Below are 27,018 nucleotides of genomic sequence, written 5' to 3' on the forward strand. Positions count from 1 at the left end.
CTAGCGTAGGTAAATAGATCAAATAGGCTTATTGTCTAGTTATCATCGAAGATCTAAAGCAAGCATTAACTGAGTAGATTAAAGATATGAGGGTATTTTTTGATACTAAATTAGTGTTTAATCTTGTATGTTGGCAATTAAAATCTCTAATTAAGGACACTTGGAAGCTTTTGTCGTAAAAGTAGTGAATAACACATTTAGAGAGAGTCCAATCTTTTGGAGATCTCATGACCGTATGAGCTTCCTACAGTATGAGGTTTCAGAAAATCTCATGCCGGGGGAACTAATTTCAATAATATTTTATCTTATTTTTTATCCATCAAGTGGGTAATTAATAAAATAATTTTATTTTTAAAAAATATTATAAAAATACTAATTAGAGAATCTTCAATTTAAAAAAAAAATAAGAAATAAAAATCAGGTGATTACAGAAACTGTAGTAAGCAAACGTGGGTCTAATGTTCTTCATGAATACATCCATCTCCCTTCAGCTGATACAAGGAATTCATCAGTCTTTTTCTCTTGTGACCCATTGTCAAACTTTCTATCTATCTATCTATCTATCATCCAAAATCTCGTCTTCACCAACAGATATACTCCACTTCTCTCCTCCCGTCATCCACCTGTCTCTTTCTGTGACCTGGAATCTCTGGTATATCTGATATCTCCGTCTATATATACCGTCCTCTACCCCAATGGAGGTGTGTCCCATGCCTTGGAAATGGCGGAGGCGGCCATGGCAAAGTCTATAGAAATCCCAGACTGTTGCTACCCAAAGGAGCCTGTCCTGGTGCGCCCAAGCAGCAGCAAGCCCAGGCACACCCTCTACCTCTCCAACCTCGACGACCAGAAGTTCTTGAGGTTCTCCATCAAGTACCTCTATGTGTACAAGAGATCGGTGGGGGTGGAGGCCCTCACCACCTCCCTCTCCAAGGTTCTCGTGGAGTACCATCCGCTTGCAGGGAGGCTGAGACCCGTCGGCGAGGACGGCGAGAAGTGCCAAGTGGACTGCAACGGCGAGGGAGCGCTTCTGGCCGAGGCCTATGTCGATCTCACGGCGGAGGAGTTCCTGCAGGGCTGCGGAAGGCCCAACAGGTCTTGGAGGAAGCTCTTGTACCGGGTGGAAGCACAGAGCTTTCTTGACGTCCCTCCGCTCGTTGTTCAAGTGAGTCCTCCTCTTCTTCTTCTTCTTCGGCTGCTTCTCTGTTTCGATATGCTATATTGCAGCGTACAAAGATTGGCATTAACTTCGGGCGTTCATGCGCTGCTCTTTATTGGAGCATCAATCTCATTATATGTCAGATTTCAGTAAACCTGACATATAATCACTGCAATAATTTTCTTGCTTTTCGAGAAAATGACTCAACCTTAGCTTTTCCACTGTGTTATCATGTTGGGAGTCAGCTTTCCCACCACTAACGGTTGGTGCACCACCAATGGAGAACATATCGATTGAAGCAGCACTAAAACTGATCAGAGATCACCATCATTGCTAATCTGCTGTGTGTGTGTGTGTGTGTGTGGAGCAGGTGACTCATCTAAGCTGTGGCGGCATGATCCTCTGCACCGCAATAAATCACTGCCTTAGCGACGCCATCGGGACGGCACAGTTCCTCCATGCCTGGGCGCTGCTCGCCGCCAAGCCTGACGCCAATCTTCCCGTGAATGCCTTCCACGATCGCTGCATTCTAAAGCCTCGAGTTCCACCGGAGATTGCTTTCTCCCACCCCGAATTCAGTAGCCCACCAGCACAGGACTCCCACTCCGGCGACCTCTTCCAATTCCTTCTCTCCCAGCCATTAGTCCCCGTTTCCTTGACCTTTACCCCCTCTCAGATCCTCCATCTCAAGAAGCAGAGCGTTCCCTCCATCAAATGCACCTCCTTCGAAGTCTTAGCCTCGCATGTATGGCGCGCCTGGATTAAATCGCTTGATCCTCCAGCCTCTCTTCGCATCAAGCTCCTATTCTCCATGAACGTGCGCGGAAGGTTGAAGCCAGAGCTCCCCGGCGGCTACTACGGCAACGGGTTTGTGCTGGCGTGCGCGGAGACGTCGGTGGAAGAGCTGGTCACGTCCAACGCGCACCACGGCATTAAATTGGTCCAAGAGGCCAAGAAGAGAGTGACGGGTGAGTACGTGAGGTCCATGATCGATCTGTTGGAGGAGAGGAGGGTGAAACCCGACCTGTCATCGAGCTTGGTAATCTCTTCATGGACGAAGCTGGGGTTGGAGGAGTTGGACTTTGGAGGAGGAAGGCCGCTTCACATGGGTCCGCTGGCGAGTGAGATCTACTGCGTGTTCCTGCCAGTGACCGGAGATCTGCATGCTTTCACCATGATCATGTCAGTGCCACACGAGATTGCAGATCGGTTTCAACAGTATTGCCGAAGGGGCCTCGATGATGATGATGATGATGATGATGATACGGAGAAGGGAGGAAGTGGGTAGAGTTGAATGCTGTGTAATCTATTGTGTCTTTCCAAGTCATACTTTGGATATTGTGGGATTCTTCTGTCCGATACTCGAAACGAGAGAAGACGTTCAAATCACCAACTTTGAAAACTGTTGTACCGACTTCAATCAATAAAAGGAGCAATAAGTTTTTTTATCATTCATCGATTAATCTTAGTTATTGATAAAAATTTGAACTTCCAACTTAAATTAAAGTTTATTTAAAAGAGTTATTTCTCGTATTGATTTCCTCTATTTACGTACACAATAATAAACATCGAGCCACGTTGATGATGATAAAAATATATATATGGATGACAACAAAAAGTGCCAGCTAGTAAGAGTAGCATAATGAGTTAGCAAATCCCTCGAATGGTTCATGGGAATCATGATGAACTTTACTAATGGCGTAAAAATCCAGCCGTATCTGCTTGTGTCGGGTTGTGTTGGGATCATTCATTCACATGCCTCCAAGATTTGATTAATTAGTTAAATTAGGAGGAGGAGCTACATTATTCCAATATTATTTATAGTTGGGCATCTTCCTCGACCACCGGTCATGCTCGTCCCCTAAAACACTCTCTCTTCCTTTTTTTTGACCGGCAAACAAAAATGCCTTCAACCAAGTTGGTCTTATTTTGATGGTTACTATGCTGTGTATGTCTAATAGACTACTGCTTGCTTGAAGAATCGTCTCTCGTTTTTTTACCTTTAAACCCCTCATACATATATCCTGTCACAAGGCCTTGATCTTGTATATATTAATAATTACTTCAAGGTTCAAGTATATATATATACCCTATCGTTTAGGTATATAACCTTACCTAGTTGATGTTTACATGAGAACACTCTAGACCATGCATTATTGTCCGTGTCTTTTGCTCTACTGGTCAATTGGCAAGAAGAGGAGAAGATTGCTTACGACGCTCAATAATCTGCACAAATACCCATTAAAAGTTAAAGAGAACGCTAAAAACTGTTCAGATTCTATAGCATTGCGATAGCCTAAAGATAATATTATTAGTTTGGTTTATTTTAGGCCTAATGCCACATTTTAACCATAGCTAACTTCATAATTATTGATCGATTGAGATACCATTGGGACATGAGTATAAATATGAAAGATATTTGGAGTGCATTAAACCAAATACAAAGAAGACAAAGGTCATATACACCAATTATTATAATACTAATTTAAATTATATGACTTTTAAATACACATGAATGATTTGTCTGATAGTGATATTTCTATTTACCTTTGGTTAAATGTTTGAAATTTCATCTATATATATATATATATATATATATATATATATATATATATATATTATATAAACATTAGTATGAACTAAGCATTTAAAATTAGGGTGTTCGATTTAAAAAATCAATTTTTTTTTTTCTCTTTTGGTTTGATTAAAGTAAGATAATTTGAACAAATTTGGAACTATCTACTCGATTAGTCCGATTCAAATAATTAATCGATTTATAATTTAAAATAATTTAAATACATATATTTTTAAATTAATAAATTTAATTCAATTGATCCAAATTAATTACATATTTTTAATTATATGACATGATAATATTTGTGAAATTGAGATCACGTTATTTGTAAAATTGAATATTTGAGTTAGTTTAATTAATCAATTTGAATTGATTAAGGACTTAGAACAGTTAATTGAATTGATATTTTTTAAATTAAAATTGAGTAAACCAAATCAAATAAGATACCTTATAATCTTTAAAATCAAAATATTAGTGAATGAGTTCCGATCGAATTGGTTCCATTCTTATTTAGTTTGATTTTTCGATTTGATTTGAACACTTGTATTTAAAATTCTAAAATCATATCATATATTACTTTTAAAAATATTAAGTAGCTAACTAATAAATAGCTTCTTCCTTCTCCTCCTTTCAGTCGATATTATCTCAAATTCCTCTCAACCCCTTGAGATCAACTTCGTCCGTAATTGACCAAACTCTCTACCTTATCTGTTCTCTTTCCTCTCCTCATCAAACATCTTTACCACTCTCCCATCATCACAACCCATGCAACCAACAACCATCAAACATCTTTGCTTTTTGGCTTTTATCCCTCTCCCGATGTCACAGTAGTAGTGTTATGCCCACTAATCTCTACTCACACTTTTGTCATCAACAATAAGCCTATCCACCTCGATTTGCTTGACGTTACCCGCTTCCATCCCATCGTCACTGCCAATCATCGACGACGACAGCCTCTCCAGTTGGTATCAGGGAATACAACTTCTGATCAGATAACTTGGAATTTCTAACTAGTAGTAACTTTAGGAATATTTCAACATGAACCTAAGATTCCCAATCGAAATAATATTTGTTTTATTATCAAGAATATAAAGGAAATAGTAGTAAGATCAACATGAGCATAACTTGCTGGAACAGACTATTCTTTTTCTTTCTTATACTTGTCAATCAAATCTTGATTAAGTTCCATTTAGAATCAAATTTGTCTGCAATCATAATTGAATTGGGTTCATGATTTAACGATTCTAAACTAACTCAAATTTGAAATCATATGGTTCGACTTTGATTTTCAAAATCGAAATCAACGATTTTGAATGAAAAAAGAAATATATATATATATATATATATATATATATATATATATATATATATAATTGGATTCTATATTATAGTGGTCAATACTTCAAACTTAAAATCTCAATAAAATTTATTTATTTTTTCTTATTATCAATTGTAATAAATAGGTGTTTCGAAACGGAACTACCGATTCTAAAATTGAAATCGTCCGAAATTGATCTGATTCTAATTTTAAATTTTATATAACTAAAAAATCAATGCGGCCTAATAATAACATGATTGTAAAAAGAAAAAAAAAAAACTGCATTTGGTGTTAGATCTCTTTTGACAGAAATGTTTCCTAGTAGAATTTAAACATCACATGATTAGTTAGCGTGGCAAACTTGAACACTGATTCTTGAAATATATGTATTGTTTAATATCTAACCACGTGAACAGCTTTGTTCCATCAACTTCTTTTTTTATCTTGTCAAAGCATAAGGCTGCCATGAATGAATGTGGACTTTGAGGATGAGATTTAATGCTGAACTCTTTGTTTCCATGTCATTCATTATCTGTAGTTTTCCTTCCCTAGTCAGTCACATTGCATGCAGATCTCAAATGCCACAAAGGCAGAGATACTTCTCCTTTCACTATCTAATGTGCCCCTCCCTCGCACACTGCTGATGGCGGCATACTATAGTTAAATCCTTTGCCGACATGAAAGACTATCTATTTGTTGGATGTGATTGCAAGCACGTACATACATTAATCAGGGATATGGAGGAGGGGAGGAATCTCATATACATCGATGCATCTTTTGGAAGCAAACCCTAGTCATCATCCCACGTCAAGAAGAACACATTGACATCTTACATGCATCTACGTTGACTCGATGTCAGAAATCAGAGATATGGGAAAAATATGTTAAAGTGAAGTAATTATTGACACTATTTGTGTATCAAAATGGATTCTTCATCAAAATACAACTTGATATCAAAAATACAAATATCAATCAGAACAGTAAAACGGTAGAGCAATAAATCAATCACGTGATGAGACCAAATCTTTTAACGTGAAAAACCCAATATGAAAAAAATCACGGGACCGTAATCCACTTCAAACTTCTACTATCAATAATAATGATAATAAGTTTACAATAAATCTTCTCTATGATCATAATAATATTAAGATCATATATCTTGGCTCAAGAATAACGTACATTCATCAAATCTAATCATAAAAAATTTTAAATCTCATAAAATGAATATAATATAAAAGTATCTCAGATAAGTTAAACTATAGATCAACACCGTTAGAATTGTAGAGCTTATTATAAGAATTCTCTGTATAAAAATTGGGTCAAAACTGATAACTTTTGACCACTAATCGTCAAATAAAAAACTTAATATCTTAATTTTTTTCTCTTTTTCTCTATCGTCTTTTGTCTTTCTCTGCACGGCCGCTTGCTGCACACGTTCACTGCCTTTTCTCTCTCTCTACTTTTCTATCTCTTTGCGCCGCTACCACTTGCTGCACGATCTCGTTGCACCAATTGCCCTCACATTCTATTTTTTCCTTTTTAGTCGCTGATTTGAGCTTACGGTCCTAATTATCCAAACTCACGTATGGACTCCAACAAGAGCCTCGATAACCTCATTAACATAACTTATGTGCTTTTAATCATGATGCTTGATGATTCGATGAGCACCTCAATGACCAAATAATGATCAATAATTTTTTTATAATCGACCCATAGATTAACTTTAAGCGTTCCTCGAGCTCCCTGTAAAAAAGGTTAAAGCACACTTTTTAGACTATTTCGAATACTTTAATTACACAATACATTTTGACTTTTCAAATCTTCCAATTTTGTTAAGTATCAGATTTATCTTTGTCCTGATATAAATTTTATAAGATTTTTTTGAGACTAAGTAAGTTTAAACACTAAACTTGAATTGCCTCGTGATATATTAGATAATTAAAATATATGATAATAGTGTCATTGTCGATGTCCACTAGTTTAGATTACTAACTAACGTATTAGAATCCTGCAGTGGGTTCAAATCTCCTTATGAAGCTGATTAGTGACTGTATTTTGGAGCTACCGTAGCATAGTTTTCTGAATAGTAAGTTACCTAATTCACCGGATGATTACTGTATTCGAATTCCTTTCCATGGTGATGGATGACTATCTTATGTCCATTCACATCACATGTCCTTTTATCGCTTCACATCATTTTCGCTCTATAAAATGGGTTATAAGAATCAAGGTTTTAATTTATATTGTTTTCTTTCAACAAGTTTTATTGAAAAAAAAAAGAATTAACTTTATATACAAAATTTTGTTTTTGAACTTTTAATCATTACCATATCAATCTTTGATGGTCCTGTAGTTGATAATGATATGAACTTACTTACTCTTTGGGCCGTCTCAGTATGATGTGCAACATCAGAAAAGATGCTTCAAACGCAAATTACCCATTAAAATCAACCGACTCCTCATTATGAACACATCCAATACGATTAGATGGCTTTGATGGGCCTCCTTCCGATCGGTCCATAGGTGTAGCTTCCCTGGTCTTCTCGACTCCATCACTAAGGTGTAGCTTCCTTGGTCGGGAGTCGGGAGTGCATTTAGTATAAAGAGATATTATAGAGGTTAAAAAACTCGAAATAACTAAAAAATAAAAAAGAATAATTCCAGCTTTGGATGTGCACATTATCATCTTATCAGCTAAGCCAAGCAATTTAGTTACCGTATAAAATTAAATAAATAAGGAATATATTTAAATTAAATGGGTAAATTAAAAAAAAAAACTATAACTTTGAGTTTTTCTTGTACAGTATCGCAAGCTTGAAAAATTCTCACAGACTATCTCTGATTACATGAAAACACTATTTTATCCTTTTAACATTGAAAAATTCCTACATGCAATATCGACCATAATCGTGCCTTCGCCCATATTTGTCATTCGCCCGTTGACTTTCGTTATGATTGGTTATGGCCCACACGCGAGGTAGGAGGGGATACAAGGATCATAACTATTTTCGCAGACCATATTAGCCTTCTTTGTGTCTATTAAACTTGCTGTCACCTTCTCACTCCTCCCTCACTAATGATCATCGATGTGAGGTTCGCACAAGGGTTTGCAGGCGAGCCCTCCTTCCTCGCATGAGGGCCATGGTTGATTATGGGGGGGTTGATGGGCAGGGCTATCGAGCGCGAGGAGAGGGGGGTAGTGTGCGAGGATAATCGACAAGGCGGAGGCAAAATGGAGGGTGATACTGAAAGCATAAAATCTATAATTATGCTATATCTAAAATATGAAAATAACTTATATGCCAGGATTGAAATCAAAATGTATAGATCTAATTACGATGCGTACATTTTGATGCCATCTCTTGTGAGATCTCGGTTGATCTGCTAAGCACCGTCTTTAATCCAAGATTGCTGTAGGCAGCCAGCCACCGATCCAAAGTGCCACCGATCCAAAGTGCTGCCATCTACAAGGAGTGCAAGGAGGAGTAGATCGGAGTAGATCCTTTCTCCTCTCTTCCTATCCTTTCACCCCACACTAAGAGTGATGGATTTTGGGAGAAAGAGGTTTTTGGGGAAACTGAAATCCCTCGATGGAGAGGTGCGAGGAATCGTTCCGTAATGGACTTAGTCTATTGGCTAAAATATCTTAACGGAACCCAATCAGTTATTCTATTATATATTTTATTCAATTATAAAAGGGCCACATATTCTAACATTCTTCCACTTAGCCCATTAATTGATAAGATATAAAAGAGATATTCAAAATAAAAATAAATAAAACAAAATTTGTTTAAAAAACCAATTTTACCTAATTGGATTCCAAGGAATTTTGAAAAGCATTTTATACATGGCCATGTTTTTTAAAAAAGTCAATAAGTCCAATAAACACAATAATACTATATTAAGTCCAACTATCAATGCGAGTCATAGCGATTGTATTTCATCAATGTCATACTCCCTTCTATGTACCACAACATTGTTAGTCTTTCCTAATATAGTCCATAATGATCCATGTAATTTATCTTGTCAAGACAATCCTATTATTACATTCAACCATAATATGCATAAACATAAATGTAAACAGGATAGCAGAAACAGATAATTTCAATTAAGCAAAAAGAATGTCAATAATAGCATCAACATAAACATGTATCACTATATCCTTTATGTTAGGATCGGAGCGGCACTAAGAGGGGGGGGTGAATTAGTGCAGCGGATTAAAACGTCGGTTTTGACAAATCTTTCGTACGATAAAAATCGAACTCGGAAGTGCTTAACTTGAAAGCGTATTCATAAAGTGGTGCAGCAAAGGTAATGAGGAAATAAAGCATGTAAGAAGGTTTACAGTAATGTAAATAGCAATAATGAAATGCAAACCAGAGATCACGTTGATTTTAAAGTGGTTCGGTCAAATGACCTACATCCACTTGCGAGGCCCTCTTCGATGAGGCTCCCACCTTCCACTAGCAAATCTCTTGAAAGGGAAGGGCAAATACCCATCTTACAACTTTTTACAAGCGGTTCAATCTCTTACAGATTTTCAGCAAGAAAGAAGGAGGTGAACACTAGAAAATTGAAAACAAGACTTGCTAAGACTTTTCTAAGACCTTTCTCTCAATCAATTGCTTCTCAAAAAGTTGTAATCTCAGCTGAGATTTGAGGGGTATTTATAGGCCTCAAGAGGATTCAAATTTGGGCTCCAAAATTTGAATTCTTCTTTGGTTCCCAATGCTAGCGGTGCCATGGCCTGTCAGTGGCGGTGCCACCGCTTGTCAGTGTCTGACACTGACAGTGGACTGGCGGTGCCACCGCCAGACCCTTCGGTTCACTGTTTGGGCTTTAAATTTAGCCCAAACCAAGTCTAATTTTGGGCCCAGTTGGCCCCTAACCAGGATATAGGATTATCTTTTAATCCTAATCCTAATTACATGTGAACTACATAATTAAAAACATCCCATGCAAGTTTTCAACTGCGAACGTCGAGTCTTCTTCCGGCGAGCTTTTCGACGAACTTCCGACGGACTTCCGATATGCCCTCGGATTTCTTCCGACAAACTCCCTACAAGCTCCCGATCTTATGACGACTTCAACGAGTAGCCGAGCCTTCTCGGTGATCTCCGCGAACCTCCGACGATCTCTTCGGCGAACTTCCAAAAATTCCGACAGGTTCCCGATTTCTTCTCGGTTGGTTCCGGTAGCATCTCCGACGATTCTTCGGACTTCCGAGATTCAACAATCTCCCCCTTTTTTATGATGACAATCAATTGATGACGGAGTTAAATGTAACTCCCCCTATCTATATGCCATATTATGAGAATATATAAACACTTGAATTTCATCCCATTGAATTCAAGTATAAACCGATAAGTTCTAACCGTAGAACTTATCGTTATTCTCATTAGGCAATAGTAAATACGAAACTTCAATGAAAATTATTTTCAAGTCAAATGATAAGGGACGATTTTTACTATGACAGGAGATAAAGATTTTCAACATAAATTTCATGATATAGATGTAAGGCATGCTTTCAATATGATCAATCAATCTTGCGATATTCTCAAAGATTTTGTAAGGCATATGAGATATTTGTATTATACAAGCTCTTGTAATTCATATAAGTCATGCTATCGAAATGGTATAAGTCATCACTTAGTCATCATTTCTCCCCCTTTGTCATCAACAAAAAGGGAATGAGACTTGAAGCACATAATTTGTGATTATAACATCAGGAATTTAGCATTGATCATACAAAAATTCATCATTCAAAATTAAGCATGCTAAAATATTTACGCAGAGTTCATCTTAAAGAAAAATTCAGCATTTATCAAATCTATTCTTTCTATAAATAACAATAATTGTAGGTGTACAAAGAAGAGATTGTGATAAAAAAATTTCAAGTAGTAACTCCAATAAGTCAAGATCATAATTCGAATACAAACTCATTCAAATTCAAATCGTCAACTTGAAACTCATAATCAAGCTATCAAAATCAATTTCGAGATTCCTAAAATATCATAAAATCATTAATCTTGATCAGATGGGAGCAGGGTTTAACTCAAGATAAGATAAGGTAATTTAATGTGTCATTTAGAATCGAAAGAGAATGATCAAATTCATTCGAACAAGTTTATTCATTCGAACAAGGAATGGAGAGAGAGGATGAAAAACTTTACGAAAAATCCATTCGAACAAGTTTATTCTTAGGGACAATTTAATATACCTAATTCACTTCTAATGAATTCAAATTGGTCTTCATTCAAAGCTTTTGTAAATATATCTGCTAATTGATGCTTTGTGTCAATGAATTCTAGAACAACATTATTGTTAAGGACATGATCGCGTATGAAATGATGCCTAACGTCGATGTGCTTAGTTCTAGAGTGCTGAATTGGATTTTTAGTAAGACATATGGCACTAGTATTATCACATTTTATGGGAACGTTTTTGAAGTGAATTCCATAGTCTTCTAATGTATTTTTCATCCAAACAACTTGTGCATAGCATGCACTTGCAGCAATGTATTCAGCTTCCACCGTAGATAGTGCAACTGAATTTTGTTTCTTGGAAGTCCAAGAAACAAGTGCATGTCCTAAAAATTGGCATATTCCGAATGTACTTTTTCTATCTATCCTGCATCCGCCAAAATCGGCATCTAAATAAGCTATTAAATCGAATTTTTCAGATTTTGGATACCACAATCCTATATTTGGAGTTCCTTTAAGATACCTAAATATTCTTTTAACACTTTTAAGATGAGATAATTTAGGATTAGATTGAAACCTAGCGCAAAGTCCTACACTAAACATAATATCCGGTCTAGTCGCGGTGAGGTAGAGTAGACTACCTATCATTCCCCTATATGTTTTTTGATCGAAATTTTTACTATTTTCATCCATGTCTAACTTAGTCGAAGTACTCATAGGGGTGTTTGTTGCTTTTGAATTATCCATGTTAAATCATTTTAACAATTCTAATGTATATTTAGATTGGTTAAGAAATATACCATCATTAAGTTGTTTGATTTGTAATCCCAAAAAGAAAGTTAATTCACCCATTAAACTCATTTCAAATTCATGACTCATATATTTGGCAAATGATTCACATAGTGATTCATCCGAAGAGCCAAAAATAATATCGTCAACATAAATTTGCACAATAAGAAAATTATTTTCAAAATATTTGATAAACAATGTAGTATCAACCTTGCCTTTGGTAAAATTATTTAAAATAAGAAAGGAACTAAGCCTTTCATACCAAGCTCTATGAGCTTGTTTCAAACCATAGAGAGCCTTAGTCAATTTGAATACATGATTAGGAAGAAGAGAATTTTCAAATCCGGGAGGTTGTTCGATATACACTTCTTCGGAAATAAAACCATTTAAGAAAGTACTTTTGACATCCATTTGAAACAGTTTAAAATTATTACTACTAGCATAGGTAAGGAGCATCCTTATGGCTTCTAATCGAGCCACGGGAGCGAATGTTTCTTCGTAATCGATACCTTTTTCTTGGTTGAAACCTTTGGCCACTAATCTAGCCTTGTTTCTAACCACGATACCATTTTCGTCTTGCTTGTTTCTAAAGACCCATTTAGTACCAATGACTAAATGGTCATTAGGTCTAGGAACAAGCTTACATACCTTATTCCTCTTAAATTGATTTAATTCCTCTTGCATTGCAAGAACCCAAAAATCATCTTTTAAGGCCTCGTCAATGCATTTAGGTTCGATTTGAGAGAGGAATGCGGTGTTAGCACAAAAATTCTTGAAAGAGGAACGAGTTTGAATCCCTTTTGATGTATCTCCTATAATTAGCTCCTTTGGATGAGCATCTATATACTTCCATTCCTTGGGTAAGGAAATTTCGGAAGAATGTGCATCCAAGTTGCTATTTTGAGGAGGGGGTTCATTTAAATTCAAATTATCAAAACCAAGATCATCATCAAAATTATTTTTCTTTAAATTAGAAATTTCATTAAAAACTACATGAATAGACTCTTATATTACTAAGGTTCTTTTGTTAAAAACCCGAAAAGCCTTAGAAACGGAAGAGTAACCAAGAAAGATGCCTTCATCGGATTTAGCATCAAATTTTCCTAAGGCATCCCTTTCATTCAAAATAAAGCATTTACAATCGAAAACTTTAAAATAGGAAATATTTGGTTTTTTGTTATTCCATAATTCATAGGGAGTTTTTGATAGGGATGGTCTTATTAGGACCCTATTCATGATGTAGCAAGCCGTATTTACGGCTTCGGCCCAAAAATACTTGGGTAGACTATGTTCATTTAACATCGTTCTTGCCATTTCTTGTAGGTTTCTATTTTTTCTTTCAACTACTCCATTTTGTTGGGGATTCCTCGGAATGGAGAAGTTGTGGTTGTATCTATTAACTTCACAAAAATTTTGAAAGTCAAGGTTTTGAAATTCGCCACCGTGATCACTTCGAATTGATGAAATCATGAAACCTTTTTAGTTTTGGGTGAGTTTACAAAATTTAGAGAAACACTTGAAACAATCACTTTTGTAAGCTAAGAAATAGGTCCAAGTGTATCTACTATAGTCATTCACAATTACAAACGCATATTTGCTTCCTCCTAGACTTATCGTGTCAATTGGTCCAAATAAGTCCAAATGAATCAATTGCAATGGTCTAGTGGTGCTAATTTGAGTTTTTGGTTTGAAACTAGTTTTTATTTGTTTACCTAGTTGACATGCATCGCATACTTTGTCCTTAATAAACTTTATATTTGGAATTCCTCGCACTAATTCTCTAGATGAGATCTTAGATATTAGTTTCATGCTTGCATGGGCTAGTCTCTTATGCCAAAGCCAAGCATCATCATTTAAAGCGGAGAAGCACATTTCATTACTTAGTTCATCAAGGTTGATGGTGTAGACATTATTTTGTTTTAATGCAATCATAGTTATGTTATGGTTTGGTTTTTCAATAATACACACATTTGATTCAAATATAACGATATAACCTTTATTGCATAATTGACTAACACTCAAGAGATTATGTTTCAATCCATCAACTAGTAAGACATCATCAATAGAAAATTTTAATTTGTTACCTATGGTTCCCTTGCCAATGATTTTGCCTTGGTTGTTGTCTCCGAAGGTGACGTACCCTTCTTCTTTGCTAGTGAGCATAGAGAAATTAGATGGATCTCCAGTCATATGTCTTGAGCATCCACTATCTAGATACCATCTCTTGCTCCTAGCTTGTGATGGTGTATGTTTCTACAAGAAGGGATTATTTTTATGTACCCATTTTCTTTTGGGTGCCTTAAAAACTGATTTAACTTGTTCATCATATTGCATAAAATTGATCATGGTTCCTTTAGGAACCCAAATTAGTTTGTTCAGACTAATTTTCTTGAATGGACATTTATAAGTTTTATGTCCATATTTACAACAAAAGTTGCAATTGCTTTGGTGCCGAACATGTAAGATAGGGCCTTTAATGAAGGTGGTTGGATTTTGGTGAGGACTTCTCACAAATCCGATTCCACTTCTTTTAGGAATGTGACCCTTATTTGTAAGGATCATGTTCAAAGACTTGCTACCAACCTCGAATTTCTTCAAGGTGTCCTTAAGTAGCAAGTTCTCCTTTTGGAGAGTTTCTAAATCATGGCATTTTGTATATAGAGCTAAACTATCATGATATTCAGTCTTTAATTTATCGACATTACAAGTGAGACTATCATGCTCCTTTTTTAGCAATTTATATTTTCTACTAATTGTCTTACATTCATCAAATAACTCATGGAAGGCATTTAATAATTCATGATAAGGTAAATCTGCATCAATTAAATCTGTTACCTCTTCTCTGATGGCCATTAGGGTGTAATGAGTAACTTGCTCGGTGTTGGACTCCTCTTCTTTGGATGTGCTTGAATCATCCCACGTTGCCTTGAGCGCCTTCTTTTTTTATGTTCTCTTTTTAGCTTGAGGACAATCGTTCTTGTAGTGTCCTGGTTTTTTGCACTCATAGCAAATCACTTGGTCCTTCTTGTGTTCGAATTTATTTTTTGTATTATTTTTGAATTTATTTTTTCTTAAATATTTTTTAAAATTTTGAGTCAAAAGTGCAATGTCATTGTCACTGTCCTCATACTTGATGTTCCTTTCAAGTGATCTTCTTGTGATGTGAGTGCCATATCCTTCCTGTTCTTTGGAAGGGGGTTCTCGAGCTCGTCATGAGCTTGACATGTCATTTCGTAAGTCATTAGAGACCCAATGAGTTCTTCAAGAGGGAATGTTTTAAGGTTTTTGGCCTCTTGAATGGCCGTAACTTTTGGATCCTAACTTTTAGGGAGGGATCTTAAGATTTTAGTTACTAGTTCAAAGTTAGTAAAATCTTTACTAAGAGCTTTGAGTCCATTGATGACATCCGTGAACCGGGTGTACATGTCTCCAATGGACTCACTTGGTTTCATTCGGAAAAGTTTGTAAGAGTACACAAGGATGTTGATTTTGGACTCTTTCACTCGGCTAGTGCCTTCATGAGTGACCTCAAGAGTTCTCCAAATATCAAAAGCCGAATCATAAATTGAAACACGATTAAATTCATTTTTGTCTAGTACACAAAACAAGGCATTCATAGCCTTTGCGTTTAAAGCAAAAACCTTTTTCTCCGATTCATTCCATTCGCTCATCGGAAGAGAAGATTTTTGAAATTCGTTTTCAACAATAGTCCAAAGCTCGAAATCCATGGAAATGAGGAAGATCCTCATACGAGTCTTCCAATAAGTGTAATCCGACCCATTAAACATGGGTGGACGTGTGATAGAATGACCCTCATGTATGCCAGAGTAAGCCATCTCTCTTAGGTATCAAACCAAATATGAGAGTGAGCCTAGCTCTGATACCAATTGTTAGAATCGGAGCGACACTAAGAGGGGGGGGGGTGAATTAGTGTAGTGGATTAAAATGTCGGTTTTGATAAATCTTTCGTACGATAAAAATCGAACTCAGAAGTGCTTAACTTGAAAGCGTATTCGTAAAGTGGTGCAGCAAAGGTAATGAGGAAATAAAGCACATAAGAAGGTTTGCAGTAATGTAAATAGCAATAATGAAATGCAAACTAGAGATCACGTCGATTTTAAAGTGGTTCGGTCAAATGACCTACATCCACTTGCGAGGCCCTCTTCGATGAGGCTCCCACCTTCCACTAGCAAATCTCTTGAAAGGGAAGGGCAAATACCCCTCTTACAACTTTTTACAAGCGGTTCACTCTCTTACAGATTTTCAGCAAGAAAGAAGGAGGTGAACACTAGCAAATTGAAAACAAGACTTGCTAAGACTTTTCTAAGATATTTCTCTCAATCAATTGCTTCTCAAAAAGTTATAATCTCAGTTGAGATTTGAGGGGTATTTATAGGCCTCAAGAGGATTCAAATTTGGGCTCCAAAATTTGAATTCTTCTTTGGTTCCCGATGCTGGCGGTGCCACCGCCCAGCCAAGCGGTGCCACCGCCTGGCTCTCGGGTGCTGGGCGGTGCAACCGCCCAGTCTGGCGGTGCCACCGCTAGACCCTTCGGTTCACTGTTTGGGCTTTAAATTTAGCACAAACCAAGTCTAATTTTGGGCCCAGTTGGCCCCTAACCAGGATATAGGATTATCTTTTAATCCTAATCCTAATTATATGTGAACTACATAACTAAAAACATCCCAAGCAAGTTTTCAACCGCGAACGTCGAGTCTTCTTCCGGCGAGCTTTCCGACGAACTTCCGAGGGACTTCCGATATGCCCTCGGATTTCTTCCGATGGACTCCCAGCAAGCTCCCGATCTTATGACGACTTCAACGAGTAGCTGAGCCTTCTCAGTGATCTCCGCGAACCTCCGACGATCTCTTTGGCGAACTTCCAAAAATTTCGACAGGTTCCCGATTTCTTCTCGGTTGGTTCCGGCAACATCTCCGACGATTCTTCGGACTCTTAAACGTCCATCGAACTTGACTCCGGTATTCTTGCTTTATGTTTTCTGGTTATCGTAGTTAATCCTGCATACTTAACTCAATAATATGGATTAGATCAATTAACCCATCAATTGATTTTATCATCAAAATATGAGATTCAACACTTTATAACTTGCTCACAAGCCCCATTCTAAGAACATGTTTTTTGAATATTTTACACTGTAAGGCTTTTATTAATGGATCAGCAATCATCATAGTGGTGCTTAAGTTCTCAATTGACACTTGCTATTTCTAGACTCTTTCTCTAACCACCAAGTACTTTATCTCAATGTGCTTGGAACCACTAGAGTTCTTGCCATTCTTAGAGAAGAAAACTGCTGCAGTGTTATCATAAAATATCTTCAGCGGCCTAACAAATGAGTCGACCACACCAAGTCCTAAGATGAAATTTTGTAGCCATAAAGCTTGATTTGTGGCCTCAAAGCATGTCACAAATTCAGCTTTCATTGTTGATGATGCAATAAGCGATTGCTTTGCACTTTTCTAAGAAAATGCCCCACCAGCTAACATAAATACAAATCCTGAAGTAGACTTCCTACTGTCGAGGCAATTTACAAAATCAGCATCTGAATATCCTATCACATCAAGCTGATCTGATCTCCTGTATATGAGCATATAATCTTTCGTCCCTTGTAGATATCTCATTACTTTCTTTGTAGCTTTCCAATGTTCCATTCCTGGGTTGCTTTGGTATCTTCCCAGCATTGTAACTACAAAACTGATATCTGGTCTTGTACAGGTTTGAGCATATAATAGACTTCCAATTGCACACCCATAAGGAATATTCTTCATTTGATTCTTTTCTAAGTCATTTCTTGGGCACTAGTTTTGACTGAATTTTTCACCTCTAGTAATAGGTACATCATTGGCTGAGCAAAGCTGCATATTAAATCTTTCCAAGATACGATCAATATATCCTCTCTGAGACAATCCTAATAATCCTTGAGATCTATCCCTGAATATCTCAATGCCAATAACATAGGCTGCCTCATTCATATCAACCATCTTAAAGTTCCTATTGAGAAATATCTTGGTTTCGTGCAATAAACTAAGATCACTACTGGCAAGTAAAATATCATCCACATATAAGACCAATATAATAAACTTGCTCCCACTTACCTTCAGATATATACACTGATCAACAGTGTTTTCCTTCAATCCAAAGGAAGTAATGGTATTATGAAATTTTATATACCATTGTCTGGAAGCTTGTTTAAGGCCATAAATGGATTTCTTAAGTTTACAAGCCCAATTTTCTTTTCCCTTTTCAATGAATCCTTTAGGTTGTTCCATATAGATTTCCTCATCCAGATCCCCATTCAGAAATGCTGTTTTCACGTCCATCTGATGCAACTCAAGTTCATAATGAGCTACCAATGCCATGACGATTTTTAATGAGTCCTTTCTTGAAACTGGAGAAAAAGTCTCATTATAGTCGATGCCTTCTTTCTGAGAAAAACACTTGGCCACAAGTCTGGCTTTATATCGTTCGATATTGCCTGTTGAGTCATATTTTGTCTTAAAGACCCATTTACAACCGACTCTTTTACAATCATTAGGCAATTCAACGAGATCCCAAATATCATTCTGGACCATTGATTTTAACTCTTCTTTCATTGCATTATACCATTTTTCAGAATCGTTACTTTCTATGGCTTGTGAAAATGATAAGGGGTCTCTTTTTATTCCTATATCATAATCCGATTCTTGTAGATATGCCACATAATCATCAGAAATGATATGTTTTCTTTTCCTTTGAGATCTTCTCAAATCTACCAATTGTGATTGTTCTACAAGATCATCAGCGGCGACATCAACATCATGTGAGAGTTCTTCGATGTTATTTTGTTGTTCACCCTCATCAATATTCTCATTGATTTGAGGAATAACAATCTCTCGAATAGGAGATGATATGGGAGAATTAACCTGAATCTCCTCGATATCAAAATTAATCCTTTGAGATTTTTCACTCCCACTGATTTCGCCATTTTCAAAGAATTTTGTATTACCAGATTCTACTATTCTCATACTATGATTAGGGCAATAAAATCTGTATCCCTTGGATTTTTCTAGATAACCAATAAAATATCCTGAAATAGTTCTTGGATCCAATTTCTTTTCATGTGGATTGAATACTCTTATCTCTGCAGGACACCCCCAAATATATAGATGTCTTAGATTGGGCTTCCTACCAGTCCATAACTCAAATGGAGTCGATGAAACTGACTTGCTAGAAACCCTGTTCAAGATGTACATAGCTGTCCTAAGAGCTTCACCCCACATCGTCTCAGGTACAGAGGAATAACTCATCATGCTCCTAACCATATCCATCAAAGTACGATTTCGCCTTTCAGCAACACCGTTCTGCTGTGGCACACTTGGTAATGCATATTGAGCATAAATACCTCATTGTTCTAGGAATCTAGCAAAAGGGCTAATATTCTGACTAGATCCATCATATCTGCCATAAAATTCACCACCTCTCAATTTTAACTTTTCTATCTAATTGTCTCTCAAACTCATTTATGTATACTTCAAGAGTATCAATGGCTTGAGACTTTTCATGTATTAGATAAACATAGCCATATCTGGATAGGTCATCTATAAATGTGATGAAATAATTTTCTCCATTAAAACAAGGAATATGGAGTGGTCCGCAGATATCAGTATGAATAATCTCAAGAAGTTCTTTACTTCTTGTGGCATTTTTCTTTATATGCTTAGTTTGCTTTCCCTTTATGCAATCTATACAAACATCAAAATCAGTGAAGTCTAAATGTTCCAAAATATTATCCTTCACTAATCTTTCAATTCTTTCCTTGGAGATATGCCCCAATCATCTATGCCACAATATAGAAGATCTTTCATTATTGAAACTATGTTTCAATCCAACATTTGATTGCAGGGTCATTAATGTCTTTGTAAACTCAAGATCCAAATTAATTCTGTACAAACCATCACAGAGAATTCCAGAACCAACTTTTATTGAATCATAAAATATACTGAGTTTGCCACTACTAAAAGAAAGACAATATCCTAACTCATCAATTCTAGAAAGAGAAACCAAATTTCTAGAAATTGTAGGGACATAACAGGTGTTAACAAGATCCATCAAGTGACCCGTCACTAAGCATAGACGATAAGTTCCCATTGATATCACTTTTGCTTTAAGACGATTTCCCATAATGATGAATCTTTCATCTTCTTTTGGTTTCCGAATTGAAAGAAATCCCTGCATGTTATTTATAACATGAGTTGAAGCACCAGAATCAATCCACCAAGTGTTAGAAGGAACTTCTGTAATGTTTGATTCGAAACATACAAAGGTCGAGTTAATACCTTTCTTTTCGAACCAAGTCTTGCGTTTAATGCAATCCTTCTTCACGTGTCCTTTCTTTCCACAAAAGAAGTACTTTACAATAAATGTTTTCTTTTCATTAGTCCGTTTAACATTTCCAGACCCGACAAATTTCTTTGATTGATAATGCTTCAACTTTCTTTTCTTATTACTAGCTCCTTGAGTAGTGATCATGACATTATGTGAACTTTCCTGCCTTAATCTCAATTCTTCCTGAACACTAGTCAACTCATTCAAGTCCCACTTATCCTTATTTGTGTTGTAGTAAATCTTGAATGGGCCAAACTAAGAAGGAAGAGAATTGAGAATAAATTGCACGAGGAAAGATTCATCGACATTCATACCTAATGTTTTAAGTTTTGCAGCTTTGTCAGCCATATTGAGGATATGATCCTGAATTCCTCGAGTGTCATCATACTGAGCCGTAGTCAATTCTTTCATTAATGTGCCAGCCAATGACTTATCAACAGATTTAAATCTGTCTTCAATAACCTTTAAATATTCCTTCGCGCTAGTTGCAGTCGGTAATGAAGTCTTTATATTATTTGCAATTGTCATTCTTATGAACATTAAACTAAGTATATCAGATCTTTCCCAAGCCTTCATTTTATTTACTTGTTCTACAGAACTTTCATCAGTCAAGTCTATAGGCTTTTCAACAAGTAATGCTAAATCAAGATCTAATACCCCCAGTGTGAATTGCATGCTCTAACCATTCTGAATAATTTGATCCAGATAGTATATGGACACTTGAAGCATATGAATGTATATGCGGAAGTACCACTGCAAAAATATAGAATAACATTAATGCTTTGAGTTTATCAAAAATTGATGAACTATTGATATCATCTATATTACACCTTTGGGTGAAATATTGATATATCTAGTGTTCACTCAAGAATATTTATGAAGGACTGATACCATCCTTGTGGAATAGTGTTGTTATCTTTGGGTATACAACCCTAAACTACAAGGATATCCAAAAATAGTATCATCCTACCCTATCATATAATTATTTGAATTAGATTCTCCTTTGGGATTATCTAAATCTCCTAATTATATGTGTCATTATGAATATTATTTCCTTAATGTCATTTAGAACTAATTCTTTAATATTATTTTATAAGTTATTAGTCTAGGTCACTTTGGTGGCTACAAGACTAATGCAATGATATAAAATAAAAATGTCCTATAAATGATAAAACTTTTATTGTAATTCATATCACAAAAGTCTATCATCCTAGGACACTTTGGCAGCTACTAGTCAGATAAAACTTAGGGAAATGAATTACAAATAATATTCATCAATTTCTTTAATTTTTGCTAAGCAATTCAATAATAAAATTGACCATAATAATTATTGAACATTAATACTAAGCAATTCAATAATAAAATAATAATTATTATTATTGAATATTAATGCTAAGCAATTCAATAATAAATAACAATAATAATTATTGAATATTAATGCTAAGTAATTCAATAATAAATAATAATAATAATTATTGAATATTAATGCTAAGCAATTCAATAATAAATAACAATAATAATTATTGAATATTAATGCTAAGCAATTCAATAATAAATAACAATAATAATTATTGAATATTAATCAATACGAAAACTCATATGATAATCATGATAACATATAAATCATGCCTTCATGTGAAAGGTAAATATTATTTCATAATTTCATATATATATACATGTGAATAAATAAATAAAAGTCAAAAAAATAATAATTAGATTTTTAATTTTATTTACCACATGTAAAATCAATAATTTATATAAATCATGCATGTGAAAGATATACATTATTTCACAATTTCATATATATACATGTGAATAAATAAATAAAAGTAAAAATAATAATAATTGGATTTTAATTTTATTTATCATATGTAAAATCAATAATTCATATGAGAAAACTATAAAGTAAACCATAATTTATATTTTTTTAATAAAAAATTAAATCCAATCAAATAATCAAAAATATAATTATGATTAAAATTAATCATAATTATAATAAATCATATTTATCAATTTATAATTGAGAATATGAATTAAATTTCTCAATTTTGATAAAACCATAAACTTTTGAAATGGAATAAATCAGAAATATACGAATGGTAGAACTGTACTTTTGGCATAAATTAAACCCGAGGGTAAAACCATAAATATGTTGATAGAACATAACTTGAAATTACGAAATTTACAAGGGTAAAACTGTAATGTTAACAAAACCCTAGCCTCGAGGGCAAAACCGTAATTATGCCAAAAACCCTAATCTGCTTTCGTCGCCGTCGCCTGCGTGAGCGGCGTTGCCGCTGCTGCCTGCGGCCCGGCTGCCTGTGTGCGGCTGCCAGTGGCAGTTCTAGCCTGCGCGCGGTCGTTGCCGCCACGGCGCTGCCGCCGCGGGGCTACTACTGCTCACGCGCGGCCGCTGCCAGCGTGTGGCCGTCGCTTGTGCACGGCCTACTCACGCACGGCCGCCACTTGGGCTGTTTGCCTGCATGTGGCCGACCGTCGCATGGACGGGTTCTGGCCGTGTGTGGCCGGTCGTCGCATGGATGGGTTTCACATATGGGACGGATTCTGTAATGCCCGCATATGGGACAGGTTCTGTGATGTCTGCATATGGGACAGGTTCTGTGATGTCCGCATATGGGACGGGTTCTGTGATGCGTACACTACCCGGCGTAGTCGTAGATTCGTAGCGAGGTCGACGGTGACCATTGCTGCTTAGCAATTCTTCGAAGAATTTACAGATCTAATACATTTGATTTCAAAAACTTGGCTCTGATACCAATTTCAAGCATAAAATCTATAATTATGCTATATCTAAAATGCAGAAATAACTTATATGCAAGGATTGAAATCAAAATGTATAGATCTAATTACGATGCGTACCTTTTGATGCCATCTCTTGTGAGATCTCGGTTGATTTGCTAAGCAGTGTCCTTTCTTCTCTCTTCCTATCCTTTCACATGACCCACACTAAGAGTGATGAATTTTGGGAGAAAAGGGTTTTTGGGGAAATTGAAATCCCTCGATAGAGAGGTGCGTCTGTACGTAATGCCAACGCTCTAAAACTCTCTCAACCCCTAGAGGTCCTGTCCTTTTATAGGCGAGAGCATAGGGTCTACGATGAGATCTCAAGAGATTTCCTCCCATCAAGGTTATCTCCCGAGGAATCGTTCCGTAGTGGACTTAGTCTATTGGCTAAAATATATGAACATAACTCAATCAGTTATTCTACTATATATCTTATTCAATTATAAAAGGATCACATATTCTAATAGATAGTTGATAGGGGTAAAATGATTATTGTTTTAAAAATATTAATATGCATAGTGTAAATTTTTTATTATTATTATTATAGTTCACATGTCTTTGCACATATTTTTGGCATGTATGATAATACATCAGACATTTAATCCATGTTTTACATAGAAACTACATAGAGTGTTTTTGGCTTGTATCATAGTGTTTTATTGTGCTTGACAATATAAGAGTATAAATGTTGACTTATATAGTATAATACTATGGTATACTATTTTCTGCACTAGAATATATTGTGTTACTGTGGTATATTGTGTTTTTATGCCAGAATACAGTGTATTACTATTGTTTACTATGTTGGATCCAAAAAACCTTGTTTATCATATATCACAGTATTTTACAGTGTTTCATACTAGTTTTACGATTGTTTCTAGAGGTGATTGAAAATATTATAGTGATATCATTAAATACTACAATGACATCGTCATGTCTAGTAAAACATTGTAAATATAATCTACCACCCATCAAATATTTGTAAATAGAAGGAGTGCCTCGGCTTCAATTCGGCCTGGGAAGTCAGCCTTCGTGGGAGCATGATGTGAAGTGGGTCGTGACGATCCAGAGTCTGCCCTATCACTTCTTCACCCCCCCCACTGAAGCATGCCTCGGGATCTATGCGAGGGGGCTAGAGGCATGCCTGATTTGTGGAAACACAATATGTAGATCGGTCACCCGCACTGGATGCTTCAGATAATAATTGGGTTTGTCGGTTGAGTTGCTCAACTTGGTCAAGAATTGGGCCTGTTGGCCGAGTTGCTGGGCTCGGGCTCAGGTTGGGCTAGCGAGATGCTGGTCGACGGACCGAGCTGCTTGACTTGGGCAAAGGTGGGACCTATGGGCCGAGTAGCTGAACTCGGGCTCAGGTTGGGCTAGTGAGTCGCTAGTCGACGGATCGAGCTACGCGACTCGGGCAAAGTTGGGACCTGTTGGCCGAGTAGCCGAACTCGGGCTCAAGTTGAGCTAGCGAGTCATTGGTCGGCGGGCCGAGCTATGTGACTCGAGCAAAGATGAGACCTATTAGTGAGTAATAGAACTCGGGCTCGGGATGAGCTGGCGAGCCACTAGTCGGCGGACCGAGCTACGCGACTCGGGTAAAGATGGGATCTATTGGTCGAGTAGCCGAACTCGGGCTCAGGATGAGCTGGCGAGACATTGGTCGACGGACCGAGTAGCGCAACTCAGGCAAAGATGAGACCTGTTGGTCGAGTAGCCAGACTCGAGCTCAGGATGAGCTGACGAGTCGCTGGTTGGCGGCCGAGCTGCACGACTTGGGCAAAGATGGGACCTATTGGTCGAGTAGCTGAACTCAGGCTCAAGTTGAGCTGGCGAGCCGTTGGTCGATGGATCGAGCTACGCGACTCGGGCAAAGATGGGACCTGTTGACCGAGTAGTTGAACTCAGGCTCAGGTTGGGCTGGCGAGTCGCTAGTAGGCGGATCGAGCTATGTGACTCAAGCAAAGATGGGACCTATTGGCCGAGTAGTCGAACTCGGGCTCAGGTTGGGCTGGCGAGTTGCTAGTCGGCAGACCGAGTTACGTAACTCGAGTAGAGATGGGACCCGTTGGCCGAGTAACAGAACTCAGGCTCAGGTTGAGCTGGTGAGTTATTGGTCTCCCTGGCATGTGCATCATGGCAAGCATGCTGTAGCAGGGGGCTTTTGTGAATTGCTTGCCTAACACGTGTGCCATGGCGGGGGACTCTAGGGTCACCTAGGTTTCGGATGGAATTTTCTATCGCGAATGGGCTTTTGGCGGGAGTTCGAAACTAGGGAATCTTGGGAAATCTAGAGGGTTATGGTGGGCTTAAATGCTGTGATCATCTCTTCCCTCGGGGAGCCCAAACGTTGCCTCGAGGGAAGAGGGCCCCTTCCTTTATAAGTCTCTTTTTTGGAGCGGTCGCTGTAACACCTTCCAATTTCCTATTATGTGCCTCAGATATTCTCCTTCTAACCTCGAGGTTGGGATGTCTTCATCTTCCTCCCCTTCTTCCTCTTCTTCCTCTTCCTCGGGTCAGTCGACTCCCGAGTCCATGAGTCAACCTCTAGGAGCCCTAGGATAGAAGTGATCAGTTCGTCCTTAGACGGCTTGCCCCCGAAGGATACGAAAGCCTCCACCGCTCTTGAAATAATGAGGTCGTGGCACGATGTAGACTCGGTGATAACCGAGGAGCTCTTAGGCTCGATTCGGGATCGCTACTATATCCTGAGGAGCTATGGGCTCTATGCTCTGTCTCTTGGTCAACGTCCCTACAACCCGTTTCCCGACGGATTCGGGATAACCATAGATGCCCTTGAGGTGGGGCTAAGGTTTCCTCTGAATCCAGTCATCGAGGAGTGCCTCTGCCTGTGGGAGGTTTCGCCGTCTCAGGTGGCGCCTAACTCTTGGTGCTACCTAGTAGCCTTCCTCGGGGAATGCCAGGGGGCGGGAATCGAGCCGACCCGAATGCTCTTCTTGTTGGGAAATCTTAGGGCGACAGCACATGCGCAGCGGAAGAACAAGAAAACAAAATCCCCAATTTCCCAAAAAGATGTTCGTCCTCGTGTGAAGATTGGTATACAAAAATCCATGAAACAAACTGCATATAAAATAGATTGTATTACCTAGGGAGATCGTATATCCTTGTTTCTTTGCAGATCTCTAGGAGAGGGTGAAGGAGGTCAAGCGTCCTCCTCTCTAGCGATGATCCACACAGTAGGGCTGCGACGACGCTCCTCAAAACTCCAAGCCTACTCTGAGGTGGAGAGGGGGAGGAGAATAGGAGAGGCAAGCAAAGACTCTAGCATATGAACCACTGAATCCTTCCTATTTATAGAGGTCCCCTGTCAAACCCTAATGGATCATCCCCTAGTGGGTATTGGATCTGCATCCAATTACCCAAGCATTTTAGATTAGTGGATCTCTATCCTATAATCTCTTATGGGCTCTTATTGGATCTCATCCATGGGATCCAATAATTCAGTGGCTTATTGGATATCCAATAAGATAGGGGCTCCGGTGGATATCCCATATTCGAATCTCTACTCATCGCAATGCCTATTATATGTGTGTGACCCTCTAAGCCCAATATCGAGTTGACCGTAAGTCATACCTATCAGAACTCCTTCTAACTTAGTGAATTATTATCTCTATAATAATTCACTCGACTCATCGACTACGAACGTACTAGACCACTACGTCATAGTCCCCAGACGCTATAGGGGAATCCAATCTATTGGACCTGTTTGTCCTTAGTTACCGTATACCTATAGTCCCTCATCCATCTAATATCCTAGAGACCGTAT

General features: G+C 37.4%; 1 protein-coding gene across 1 annotated transcript; it reads left to right on the top strand.

Annotated features, from left to right (window-relative positions):
• The first annotated feature begins 690 nt into the window (after nucleotides 1-690).
• On the top strand, nucleotides 691-2,610 carry LOC135587743 (alcohol acyltransferase 9-like). Its single transcript, XM_065079476.1, has 2 exons — nucleotides 691-1,165; nucleotides 1,530-2,610. The coding sequence occupies exons 1-2, from the start codon at nucleotides 722-724 to the stop codon at nucleotides 2,445-2,447; spliced, it is 1,362 nt and encodes a 453-aa protein (XP_064935548.1). The 5' UTR covers nucleotides 691-721; the 3' UTR covers nucleotides 2,448-2,610.
• Nucleotides 2,611-27,018: the final 24,408 nt, after the last annotated feature.

This window comes from Musa acuminata, chromosome BXJ1-8 (assembly GCF_036884655.1).
Source record: "Musa acuminata AAA Group cultivar baxijiao chromosome BXJ1-8, Cavendish_Baxijiao_AAA, whole genome shotgun sequence".
Lineage (NCBI taxonomy): Eukaryota > Viridiplantae > Streptophyta > Magnoliopsida > Zingiberales > Musaceae > Musa > Musa acuminata.